At 42.2% G+C, this 14,155-nt stretch overlaps 1 protein-coding gene across 5 annotated transcripts in view; it reads right to left on the reverse strand.

The window, feature by feature from the left end:
• The window catches only part of SLTM (SAFB like transcription modulator), a 34,027-nt gene extending 20,153 nt beyond the window's left edge, over positions 1 to 13,874 (reverse strand). For 2 of the 5 annotated variants that reach the window (XM_075273498.1, XM_075273496.1), the window contains exons 1-4: positions 13,651 to 13,874; positions 6,928 to 7,015; positions 5,947 to 6,008; positions 2,355 to 2,537 (exon numbers count right to left, since the gene is read on the reverse strand). In XM_075273498.1, the coding sequence (XP_075129599.1) occupies positions 2,355 to 2,537; positions 5,947 to 6,008; positions 6,928 to 7,015; positions 13,651 to 13,785 (468 nt within the window). In that variant the 5' untranslated portion in view covers positions 13,786 to 13,874. Of the gene's footprint in view, positions 1 to 2,354; positions 2,538 to 5,946; positions 6,009 to 6,927; positions 7,016 to 10,188; positions 10,366 to 13,650 lie in introns of those variants that run through there. The other 3 variants (XM_075273497.1, XM_075273500.1, XM_075273499.1) reach the window with 3 other exon arrangements.
• Between the last annotated feature and the right edge of the window lie 281 nt (positions 13,875 to 14,155).

Below are 14,155 nucleotides of genomic sequence, written 5' to 3' on the forward strand. Positions count from 1 at the left end.
TATGAGCTGAACCCCCCCTACAGGAACATGCTCACAGTTACCTTTTATTACACACTTCTGTATATGTTGGGAAAGGAATGGAGAAGTGTAGTACGCATCCAAAGGAGTCTAGTGTTAGACTATAAAGGGATTGTATTCACCCAAGAAATGTGAACATATCCCTTCAGAGATGCAACTTTCATTTGCACACTTTATATGGCTCATGTAAAAGAAATGACATACCCCAGACAAATAACACTGTCTGTGCATCTACAGCAGTACTTCAGGAAATCATCATTTAAATGGTCACTGTCATTTTGAGCAATTTGTTCTCATTGAATAGTGCAGTTGACTATGTTCAAAAATCCAATAAAGTCCACGCTTAAAGGGATTTGGTCACCAGGGTGAAGCATATTAAACTAGCAACACAGGTAGAAAGATCAGGCTCACTTCAATATTACCCTCTAGTCCCATGAAAATGCATGCCACTGTTGTAATTTCACAATATTTGCTCCAAACTGCTATGCTCCCCAGTGCTCTAATATGCCCTCATCATTCAAGTGACAGGGAGCTTTGCCAAAATTTCACCTGGTCCTGTGTTTTGCCTTGTCACCAGCATATTGGAGAAACAGAACCCCCATTAGTTTAGTCTAGGCCCTTTGTGACTTTTCTTTTCCCCCAAGTGACAGACACCCTTCATGCAGTGTTACTGTAATGTTTAGATGAATTAGTATGTCTGTGCTATAAGACTTAAATCCAACTTGTCTCCTGTAGCCCAATGCGGTGTTGTCTGGTTGTACTTTGGCATGTATACACGTCACCCAGGGCATTTCACTGGTCTTACCAGTGTAGACAGAAATGCCTTTTACATCAGCCAGCACCAATACACATTCAAAATATACTGTAGAAATGTAGAGCTGAACAAAAAACAGCAAGTACACAAAACTATTGCTCATATGCTCCATACAGCTATATTCAACTGTGACAATATACAGAAAGGTTTGTGAAGTCAATACTGTACCTAGGACAAGTCATTGAAAACAATGGTATCATGACAGTTTCAAGATGGGCAGGTCTAAATGTGTTTTAAAGAACTACGTGTGTCCTGTTTATCTGTTATTCCCTCTAAAAATGATATATTATCTATAACCTGACACGTAGGTGTCACACCCCATATGACGTGGAACAGAGTCAATTTAAAAATTATTCAGAGGGAATAAAAGGAAATATATAACTCATTACCAATGGAGATCAGCTGTGATCACAGTCTACATTTCTGCTAGCTCTCATACTACAGAAAGTGGCATTGCTTTCTAAAAACAAGGTGATGCTGCTGTTCACAAAGAGGACCAGTAATAACTCCTGACTTAAGTGCTATCACGTTCTTCTAATTCTTCTTACAAATTCCCCTGTCGAGCAGATGTGTCCGTACCAAGTCTGATACTGTCAGCGCTCACTGGACACAGCTGCACAGTAAATGGAGACCCTCCCCTATACTTGTAACAGTCATCAATTTGTTCAGAAATTTATAGAAGGAATAACAATGAAATGGAATGAAAGGTGTTTTCATATCTAAGTGTTTCACCTCCTCTACTACCTAGCCTGTGTGATGTACAGGTCAGGTCAGCAGCGCATTCCTGAGACTTGTTCTAAGCAGAACACTTCTCTCTGAATTAGATACAGAGATAACTATTCTAGTTCTCAGGGCTCAGCACATGAGACAGAGCTGTCTGGCACCATTAGCCATCAATCATAGTGCAGAGACTCTGGGACTGACATCACCAGACTGGCCATTGCTACTAGATAGGAGAGGTGGTTTGATCCCTAGGCAAGGAGCAAAAACTCTGAATTGAAAGAGGCCTTACTACATTGACAAAACATTCAGTGTTTTGAGTTACTGACACTGACCTCAAAAAAATAAATAAAATATATAATTAGACAGTTTGTTGATTATTTACTTTAACAGAATCAATCACAATTTTTTAAAAGAATTAGAGGAGCTTTAGAGAGCCTGTATGCTTTATGAAGGAGCCAAGATTTGGAGTTAGGCTGTGGAAATATACAAGTTTTTTAGCGTACCAGTTCCACAGCACTGGTTAAAATTGACAGAAAGTTATAATGAATCTTAAAGTGATTAGCATAAAATGTACCCAATTAAAAACAGAGTGTGAAAGCAGAGAGCAACATATGGGAGAACTGCTCCCAGCAAGACAACGTAGGAAAGGTTTTCCCTCCATCTCTTGATGTGGCCTAAAAGGTGCAGACAATATCCTTCCATAAGTACGGACCAATTGTGTCTGCCAGCATAATAGCAACCCAGTTTACAGCCAACACACATAAAAGTCTACATTGTGATTGGTAACCACTCGTCATACTTGGTTTTGAGGTTCTTGCTCTTTGTCCTCGTCTGGATGTGTAAGCTTTGGTTCAGTGATCTTCTCATCTTCTGTAGACAGCACTGTGACAGACTTAGAGCATTCTTCTTCAATTTCCTCAGAATCTTTTACGTCATCACTAGCATCTTGATCACTTACATCTTGAGACTCCAGCTCAACGTCCTTTTTTGAGAAAGGCAAACAATGTGAATCTTTGGGTTCCTTTCTTAGAACAATTTCAATGAAAGACGGGTATGCAATGTGTCTGCCAGCGTAGTATACGTTTGTTAAGAAGTTTGTAGCCTAAAGAATGGCCCAGTTGTGATTTGGGTGGACAGATGTTGCAAAACTTACCTTTACTATACAAGCAGATCATACAATTTTGACCACTTTAACATTGCTCTAATACAGAACAGCTTTAGCATAACCATGGCTGCAACAAATGGACGGATGGTATTAATTCAAAAGGAGTCTACCACCAAATCAAAGTATATTGAGTTGTTACCACCCTGTACTCTAGAGTAATAAACACACAGAAACTTATGTTACTTTTGTAGATTTGAAATTAAAAAAAAATTTAAAGTGTTAAAGCAAACGAGGCTCTTGGTGCACTGGCGACGGGCCTTCAGCCCTGGGAGAACTGCTCTTGTTGCTCAAGTAGGATGGGTGATGTCACAGCAGTGGAAGGATGAGCTTACTGCACATGGGTGCTACAGGTCTGAGTGGAAAGAGCAGAGCTCAAGGGAGCTCTATGTTACCCCAATGAACCAACTGCTTCATTGGCATATGACTTCTAAGTTGTTTTGCATCAAATCAACATAAGTGACATATAGCAGGTTTTTTTGTTTGTTATCACTGTGATGTTATCTGTCAGAGTGTTAGCAGTCAAATAAGTTAAGGGAAGGTGGTAGACTCACAACTTTCAAAACCTAGTAATCTGGGCCATGACCATAACATATGCATACAGCTCCATAATCAACAAGTGACATGTCAGTAATCGCCATGCATCACCATACTACACTGCTATGGTGCAAACAGTCTACCACATGTTCCCTCGCTCTTATAAAATGAGGTTGACAAACAGTTCTTATAAAATAATTAAAAATGTTCTCACAGGTTAATTAAACATAACTATGTAACTGTGCCATAGTCTAAAGGGTGGGCACACAAATACTTTGCCCAACGCAAGCAGAACCACCTCCATTTTTCATCTTTACTGAAAGAGAACCTTTCACCTCCTGGGGCACATGCAGTGTAATACACCGCTAGAAAGCCAACAGCACGCTGAATTCAACGCACTATTGGCTTTCCCATTCTGTGCCCCCCATTGAAGAGCTATCATAGTTCTTATACTATCAGAAGGGCGTTTCTGACAGTCAGGAACACCCCACCTCACAGTAGCGTCTATTGCGCTCTACTATGAGAGGGGGGGCATTGCTTACCGTCCAGCGATGACGCTGAGGAGCGCCCCCTTCCCCCCAGTACTCGTCTATGGACAAGCACTATCAGGAGGGGAGGGAGGCGTTTCTCATCTCTCTCACAGTACAGCGCAATAAATGCTGCTGTGAGGAAGGGCATTCCCAAATCACTGTCAGAAACGCCCTTCTGACAGTGAAGAGCTACTGTACCGATAGCACAGAACGTGAAAGCTTAAAGGGTCTCTATCATTGGGAAAAGTCATTTTTAACTAATCACATCCTTGCATAGCCTTTAGAAAGGCTATTCCACACCTACCTTTTGTATGTAGATTGCCTCAGTGGTTTCTGAATAAGTCAGTTTTGAGTCATATGCTAATGAGACTGGTGCACGATGCATCGTGCACACCCTTGCTATTGTTTCCTATGAGAGGCTGCTGATGATGACTCAGCTTCCTGTTTACAAACACACACATAGGAGATAACAGCAGAGACAAGTGCTTCTAGGAACTTCCTGTGCTGGCTGGAAGCTCATTAGCATATGAATAAAACCGGACTTATTCAGAAACCACTGAGGCAATTTACATAATAAAGGTAGGTGTGGAATAACATTTCTAAAGGCTATGCAAGGATGTCATTAGTTAAAAATGACTTTTCCCCATGACAGAGACCCTTTAAGTTGGCTTTCTAGCAGTATATAAAACCGCATGTGCCCCAGGAGGTGAAAGGTCCCCTTGAAGATCCTAAAAAGTATTTCATTATACATATATAGTCTTACATTATATATACACATATCCATTTTACCAAAGTATCAAACACCACATGATCACTATACAGAAAAGAAAAACCCTGAATAAAGCCAAATAACTGATAATTTTGTGCACATCAGTTATTTCAGTTAGGTTATTATAATATTTTATATACCTGCTCTTTTGTACAGACCAAACACACCAAAACTGGAACTGCTATTACATTCAGGAGTCTCTAAATTCCAAAGTATAATAATCGGAGGCCCAGATTAGATTATAATGGGAGCAAATTGGCAGATGCTTGCCGTTCGGCCCCGACCTACAACGCATTTTACCCTTCTTATAATCCGTTACTGGGGATGAGGGCTCTAAAACAAGTGTGCCATAAATAATTGTTCATTAATCGTAATTTAGTTAAAATGGCCACTTAATTGCAATTTTTTAATTTTGGTCATAATCACCCAGCCCCAGTTACAATAGAATTGAAAAAAAAAAACTCAACAAGAATATACCACAGTTATTTTTATTGCATATAATGGTACTAGAGGGCTTAAAAACAAAACAAAACAAAACAAAAAACGACTACAATACCAAATCAACTAATAAGAACAGATACAAAAACTGAAACAGGAATAAAAAAAACACACATTTGCTAAAATATACCAATAGTTATATAAAAAAAAAAGTGCCTAAATAAAATGTCAAACACCAGTTCATTGTTTTGTGGTAGAGTAAAATGAGTCCCACAGAAAACACTAGGAAATGCAATACATTTAAAGCAGTATACCAAATGAGTTTTAACTTGTCCTTGACTACCAATCTATGAGTTATGTTACAGTGTGACAGACTGCTCACTGCACAGTAGTTATTGAACCTAAAATTACAAAAACATAAAAAATAAAAGTAAAAATTCCTGCAGCTTCTGTTGCATAACCAGAATACATAAAATGTTCTCTGAGGACTGACTGGTCCATACGAGTAAGGGATTTTGTTACACATAAGCATCTTGCTATGTCAGAAGCACAGATACGGGTGATGACCATACTGCATGAGCAACCGTTACCTTGTGGCTGTTTCAGGACTGGGCAATCATGAAATAACTAAAATCTAAAGTCGGTTCAATTAATATGAACTTGCTCATATCAATTATTTTGCTCCCACATGACACTTGTGTTAATCGTCTAGCCCTGACTGTCTATGAGGCCAAGATAGAGGGTTTTACTCTACCATCTGTCAATCCAATAGGCAAAAACCAGCAGAAAACCAAATCTCTGCTTTCTGCTACTGGATACAAAAGGGACCAAAAGTGGAGAGAAATCTGAGACAGAAGACAACCTCAGATTACGTTTCACTTTCTGTTGTATGATTAACTCTTACTGTGTCTCGCTGCAGCTATGTAGTTCGAGGGATAATTAAGCAGTACTTTACCTTAAATGCATCTTCTTCCATAGAGGCTTCACACCCAGATTCATCAGCGTCCTGCCTCTTACCTGAAGTGAAAAAATAATGCACAAAATGTAATTTGTTCTTCTCAGCAGACCAATAGCAACGCCTGTTATATAAGAGAGGATGGTCACATGGTCGTCCATAACTAGCTTTAGATTGTCAGTAAGAACAGCTGTAGCCAGAAGCCAGTTATGAGAAATCATTCTTAGAAGAGAGAACAGCATATACTAAGCCTTGAAGGCCTTCAGTAGAATTATGTACATCTACACAAATATCTGACATGTAGTGACTTGCTTCACTTATCTCTGAATAAATCTAAAACTAAAATTACCAAGAAAAAAAGAAAAAAAGCTTAGGGCATATTCACATATTCAGTTTACTTAAAGTTCATTGAGGAATATTACTTAAGTACCAAATGTTAATTTACAAATTAAATGGTTGGAAGTTAAAGGTGCCCAAGCAAGTGTAAGGGTTTTAAGTCTAATAAATGCAAAAAAAACAACAACTTGTTTTTGCCATCAAATTTATAGCTTCTCTGTAACTTTGTAAAGAAAGGGCTAGTTCACATGGGGCTCCACATGTACATATTCTGTCACAGTTGCCACGACTGGTTGCCACTGCAGTGCACTGGTATCCTGTTGCGGTATTCTGCAATGGATTAGGCCCAAATGAATGGGCTAGAGCCTCACACCGCGGCTGATGCAGCCACGGTATCCATGTCGAGATAGGGCAGCTCGCTTCTTTTTTCCGCTAAAAGCTATCGGAAAAAAGAAGCGAGCGGCACCCATTGAAGTCAATGGGAGCAGCGGATTTTGAGGTGGATTTTGAGGCATCAAAATCCGCTGCCAACTTGCCCCGTGTAAACTAGCCCTCAGTCACCATGTTCAGACTAACCTACTGCAAATCGAGTAAACCAAAACACTGTACCAAGTAGGAAAATACAGATCTGTCAGCAATACATACCTTTGTTCTTCATTTGCTTCTTTGATGGAGTATCGCCACCAGTGTTGATTTCAATATTATCAGGGTCACCTCCTTCCTCTTCTATTGCCTGGAAAAAAAGAATTTAAAAAACTAAATATAAAATAGAGCTCTAGGTAGCAGCAGACACAATGAACTGCATTTACCTTGAAAAATGCATTGTGTTTATAACAGTTGTTTATGGCATATCCACACTTTCATTTTATAGGGACCCCTAGAGGTCACACTACATTTTTTACAGAAGAGTAAAGATGCTCCTCATTTTTGACTATATTTAGCCATGAAGGAATAAAAAGTTTGCAGTAAACAAATGATATGCAAGCATAATAATGTGAAGAGATCACTATTTAAGCAGGGAAACTTTCTATAACAATCTTCCATGTATAAATAGCAAATTTAGGGTTTCGCTTTTAATACGGTGCAGTAAAAATGACATGTTCCTTATATTCTTTGAGTCAACACAATCACAGTGTTAAAGGGATTCTACCACTAAAGCAACATTTTTTCTGATTACCACATCGGAGTAGCCTTTAGATCTGGCGCCGTTCCTGAGAAATAGCGGGTTTAATCGGTATGCAAATGAGTTCTCCGCAGCAATGAGGGTGGGCCCCAGCACTGAAACGGCGATGGGAGCGTCCCCACTCCTACCCGAGAGCTCACTCCAGCGCCGCCTCAATCTTCAGCTGCAACCTCACCTCTTCCATCTCGGTCCAACTTCCGTTACCTGCGCAGTACGCTCCTGTATTGAATTACAAGAGCAAGAGCGGCCTCCCAAAAATGGCCACCATTCTTGGGAGGCTGCTCTTCCTCTTGTAATTCAATACAGGAACGTACTGCGCAGGCGTCGGAAGTTGGATCGAGACGGAAGACAGAAGAGGCGGGGTTGCAGCTGAAGATGGAGTGAGCTCTCGGGTAGCAGTGGGGACGCTCCCATCGCCGTTTGAGCGCTGGGGCCCACCCTCATTGCTGCGGAGAACTAATTTGCATACCGATTAAAACCGCTATTTCTAAGGAACGGCGCCGCGGAGACCACGCCTAAAGGTAAGAGACGAATAGCCTTTCTTAAGGCTACTCGATGTGGTAATCAGAAAAAAAAAAGTTGCTTCAGTGGTAGAATCCCTTTAAATTTATAGTGTTTTTATGTTTTAATACCATTGTATTTTCTAAAATTTTAAAAATGCTAAATGATTTTTAGCCGCCATATTCTAATACCTACAGCCTTAAGTTTCAGTAGACAGAGGCGGGCAAGACAATTTTCAATTGTAACATTTTGAGGAAATCTATCGGTTTTAGTCACTTTTTATTAGGGTATTTTCTTTTCTTATGGGAGGCAGAACTTCTATTTGCCCATTTAGCATTTATTAACCAATGTGCTGTTTGCTGTGTGGAAATTTTTGCATCATTTTCCATGTGTGACAGAGGAATACATTGCTCATGACGCATAGGTTTCAGAAAAAGCTCATGCACTGAGACCTTAACAAAAATAAAAGTCATTGACTTTAAAAAAAAAAAAAAAAACACATTGCAGAAACTCAGCTGTTTTGTCTGCTGCAGAAAAAAAACAAAAAAAACCCTGCATACTGCATTTAAGGGTCCATTCACATGGAGTAAATGCGCGTTCATTTTGGCAAAATACACGTGTAAAAATAAGACTTCCATTGACTTCAACGACATTTTACATGTGTATTTTGATGTGTAAAAGACTGTCATTGATGTCAATAGTCTTATTTTTACACGTGTATTTTGCCAAAATGAGTGCGCGTTTACTCCATGTGAATGGACCCTTACAGTATTAGCAAAGTGAATGAGACTGGTTAATCTCACCCATACAGTGAATGGAAAAAAATAAAATAAAAACTGCACTCTCTCAAATGCATGTGCTTCTGAAAAATAGAGCATATTAATATCAGTTTCTGAATCACAATCTGTCTCCTTATATACTTAGGGCCCCTTCACACAGAGGATACTCTGGCTGATTTTGAACGTGTAAACGTTCCAAATCAGCAGCGTTTAAAGTAGGTCCCATTGATTTCTATGGGAGCTGGCATACGCGCTCCCCATAGAAACGAATGGGAAAAAGCAGCCCATTAATTTCTATGGGGAGCGCACGTATGCCGGCTCTCATAGAAAGCAATAGGACCTGTTTTAAACGCTGCTGATTCGGAACGTTTACACCTTCATAATCAGCCAGTGTATCCTCTGTGTGAAGGGGCCCGTAAAAGGTTAAGAGGGGTAAAAAATTAAGTGAAAATGCATTGCTTTTTTCCTTGTAATTAAAAAATAAAAAATGCGTTTCAGTCATCCACTACATGACATGTACATACAGATTCTAGTATGTTACTAGGAAAAACAAAAACAGAACACAGAAATAGTGATTCAAGTCTCTCACAGCTAAAGCAAAAGTGTTGCAGGGTATCATGGGGCAAATTTATTAATAGTGATCAAGTTTTAGACAATACAAACTTAGCCAATTCTATACCATGCTAGATTTATCAATGTCTGTTGCTGTTTGACTAAGCACTGACCAAACTACGTTTACACCTCTTATTAGTCATCTTAAGAAGTTTCGGTGCAAGAGCGCAGCGGTGTACTTTTACAATTGTCTTGTGCACCTTATCCTTAGAGGACTACAAAGGTGACACTACACGCAACAAGTTTTTGATGAACATTATGACAAATGCCTTGTCCCTCAAACAAAAGCAATGTTGTGACACCTGCAGGAGTCTGTCAGAATGACAACATCCTCCACAAACAGGAGGGTTAGCAGGTTTCTTTTTCATGGCGTTGAGCATTTCTGTAAGGCTCCACTAACTATTGAGCTCCCATCATGGGGTCAAGCATTTTACCTGACAAGATACCTAAGGCCCTACACCTGCAGTTAGGGATAGACTGCCGCCTCTGCAAACAGCTAATGTGATACTCATATGTCATGTAGAAATGACCAATCAGAAAACAAACACCATTAAACCAACGCAGAAATCCACAAAATGGTCATACTGCATTTAGGGGCCACCGGCCATGGGAAGTAAACTGTACATCCTCTACACGTCTTGGCTCAAGCAAGACTGCAAACCATCAAGACACTGAAGAAAATCCAAAGCCCTCCAGCCGGACACAGAACGTGACATGTCTGCCATCCGAGCCCCCAGACTGATGGAGGCCACAGGACCTGACTGCTCTGTAAATGAAGTGAATGGCGGCCTACGGCGCCCCCGCCCCTCTCCTCCAAGGCGCCTCCTCTACCTGCTTAAGCCGGGAAACCAGCACATTCTTCACCCCGCTGGTGTCCAGACTCCTCCGCTTCAGCTCTGACTTCAGGTCGATGACCCGCAGCTCGGACACTTTCTTCTTCTCGGTGATGCCTCCGGACGAAGCCATTTTAGTCGCCGAGATGTCGCCCGGTCACGTGAGCGGCAGGGCTCGTAAGCCCCGGATGTGCCAGTCACGTGCTCTGAGGCTGCAGCACAAAGCAGATCACCTACCCCGCCCCCATACACTCTGTATGTAACACTGTATCTATGTTCTACCTGTACATGTCTGCCTCACCAGCGGCCCCTAGTGTCCGCTCCCTGTATGTACCGCACCAGCCAGACGGCATGAACACCACCAATACAGTAGTCCGCCGCTCGTGTGTACAAGCGCTTAGCACACCATTCACTTACCCTGGTGAACTAAAATGGGCACTGAGCTCACACTGCCAATAAACACAGGGTACTTAGAGGGGGCAGATGGAACCTAGGTTACGGTATGTTCATACAGTCTTTTTCCAAAAAATCTGTTTCAGGAATTAGGAATTTATTTATTTTTTTAATACATAAAGTCCCACTGTATGGCAATGGAAACTTCCCTTTAAAAAACGCTTGTGTATTTTGGAAATACGCAGCAAAAACAAAAAAAAATAAATTTCTGACTCCCATTGACAATGGGTTATCACAAGTGGACACCGCTTGGAGACATGGACCTGTCACTTTTCTCCCCTCTACCAGAAAAGAGGGAAAAAAATTGCCGCCAACTCCCACTGAAATAAGAGGAGTTTGTGAGCCGGACCCCACCTCAAAAATCAGCCTGCAAAAGACTGTGTGAACATACCCATAGTGGTTTAAAAAGCCTGTCACCAGAAATGGGCATATCACACTAAGGGCTAGGGTCACACCGGCGCCCCTCTCTGCTTGGGGAATCCACTGCAAGCAGAAACCCAGCCAACCCCCATTATACAGTCTATGGGGTCCCACAAGTTTCTGACAATCACTTTTTTTTTTTTTTTTTTTTAAACAGGTTAGGTTTCAATTTGGGGTGAACCTAAAGTAAGCATATAGTGATTAGTGCCAACAGCACGAATTGTTCGTGCGGGCAGTGCGTGGCAAACCCACGGAACCCATTACAGTCTATGGGGCCCGTGTGCTTGAACTGCAAAGCGTTTGCAGCTGCACTTGTATTCCATCGGGGAGAGTCCTCATGCGGACTCCTTACGGACGGAACACATCAGCATGTGTGAACCGGACCTTAATGGAACCACAATTACCCCTGTCCCGCGGGCCCGATGCCTTCGTGTAACCCTGGACTCCGACCTAACCTTCGAGTCGCACGTTCAAACCCTCAACACTTCCTGCCACCTCCAACTTAAGAACATCCACTAAATCCGCTACTTCCTCACCCCTGATACTACTAAGACGCTTGTCCAGGCCTCATAATCTCCTGCCTAGATTACTGCAACACTCTCCTCCACAGACTCCCAGCAAACACCCTCGCCCCCCTCCAGTCCACCTTAAACTGTGCTGCTCAATTAATTCACCTCTCCCCCCGATCTTCATCAGCTGCTCCCCTCTGCCAGTCCCTCCACTGGCTACCCATAGCTCAGCGAATTGAGTTCAAGCTACTAACGTTAACATACAAAGCCATCCACAACCTGTCCCTCCATATACCTCTGAACTAATCTCCCGCTACCTGCCCACACGAAATCTCAGATCCTCCAAAAACCTCCTACTCTGCTCTGCTCTCATCTGCTCCTCACACAGCCGTCTCCAAAGATTTCTCCCGTACATCTCCCATACTCTGGAACTCATTACCAAGACACAGAAGACTGACCCCCACAATCACAGGATTCAAAAAGGCCCTGAAGACTCATCTATTCAGGAAGGCCTACAACCTCCAATAACGCTACTGTCACCACACCACCATCTGTAGTCTCCCCCTCTCCTGTCTCTACCCCTCTCCCCTCATAGATTGTAAGCCCTTGCGGGCAGGGCCCTCTATCCCACTGTGGCAGTCGGTCACTGTTAGTATTACATCTACCTGTATATTTTGTGTACTGTATGTAACCCCCAAATGTAAAGCACCATGGGATTAATGGTGCTATATAAATAATAAACCCAGGACCTCAGCACTGCAAGGCGACAGTGCTAAAAATGGAGACACTGCAAGTGGACTGTCTCATGGGTGGACGAATCATGTGATTTAAGTATTACTATTACGTGTAACATATCACCTCTGGGTTAACATACGTACACTACCTCAACTCCTTGGAGTGAGCTTTGAATAAAAAGCGATGAAAATAATTTAAGACATTTTTCACACATTACATTTTTTTTTTTACAGTATTAAAACATGAAACAATAGACATTTGGTATTTCTGATTTCACTAACCCAAAGAATATAGGTAACCTGTCATTTATACCACACAGTGAACACTAAGATTAAATCCATAAGAAAATGGCACAACTGCAGTTTTTCCAAATCCACCTCAATCTGATATTTTTTGTACCAGCTTTGCAGTGTATTGTAAGGAATACGTTTGGGGTTCACTTCAACAACTGTGATATAAAGGTACGAAGCAGTATTCAGCGCCAAATCCTTCAGCCAATCAGGGAACTGTATACTGCCTAGATCAGTGGTTCTTAACCTTGTTTGAGGTACCGAAACCACCAGTTTCATATGCACATTCACCGAACACTTCTTTAGTGATAAATCAAATATGATTTATTTCCAAATTCAAGACATAGGTATATGGGTTTTTTTTTTGTTTTTTTTTTACTGGTACACAAAATGAGCCGTGCATATAGCCTAGGGTTCAATCGAACTCTGGTTAAGAACCACTGGCCTAGACGGACTGCAGTGTTTTTGGACCGGACAACACATTCAAATCCCACGTTCTCCCCTCCACCATTGGCTTTACCATTGATAAGCAGTTTCAAGCACAAAATGTCAGTTATATAGGACTCCAATAAATATCAGGAAATACCCAGTGAGCCAAACACTGGTCACAAGTCCGCATTGACAAGCCAAACACAGAAAGCAGCAGGAATGGAGCTTTTATTTCTAACCCATTTTGAGCCCCTTCCAAGCATTTGTCTGGCTGGAATCCCCCTGTAATGTAAGCAGGGCACCAAGGTGACATCACTGTACATGGCACTGCTCACAGTAGGACCCTGAGGAGGGCTATGGGTTATACTCCTATGGGGCAGATATTTCACCCCCCACCACACGTCATATAATGAATAGAATACTAGTCCGTGACACAATGTTATTACTGGATTTGGCGCCATCACAGCACGGAAGGCAGAGTCTCCGCTATAATACATGAGGTAAATCTAGAAGCCCCTCCAGTCACAGGCCGCACACCCCCGCAGGCCTACTGACCCCATCCCTGCAGCCGCACGGCTTCATATTCCCAGAGCCCACCGCCTCATACCCTAGGCCTCCGCCTACCTGCTTCAGCCTGGCCACTAGCACGGTCTTCACACCGTTCACATCCAAGTTTCTTCGTTTCAGCTCGGACTTAAGATCGATAACGCGCAGATCAGACACTCTCCTCCGCTCGGACGGGCTGCTGGATGAGGCCATACCGGGCAGCTCGACCACAGCTCACTAGAATGTCACACACTAGGCCCGAGTCCCGCCTCACACACTGGATAGTACGGGATCCGGAGCGAATAGCAGTTTCCGGTGACGTCAAATGGCTCAAGTGAAATGCAGCGCCCCCTGGCTCCGCCCCGGCACTACAGAGTGGGCGGAGTTAGCCTTCATTACACATGTAGGGCGGTTCTCTAAATATAGAGATGACATTCTGCTTGTGTGAACACAGACCAAGCACTGGAGCTGAGAATGTATACGGTAAATCCTTCCCAATCAGAAGAACCTCAGTCATAGGAATGAAGCCTAACCCTTTCCCTAACGCAAACCCTTTGTTTTTATTTTCATTTTTAACTCTCTG

The sequence above is a fragment of the Leptodactylus fuscus genome, chromosome 5 (genome assembly GCF_031893055.1).
Source record: "Leptodactylus fuscus isolate aLepFus1 chromosome 5, aLepFus1.hap2, whole genome shotgun sequence".
NCBI classification, from domain to species: domain Eukaryota; kingdom Metazoa; phylum Chordata; class Amphibia; order Anura; family Leptodactylidae; genus Leptodactylus; species Leptodactylus fuscus.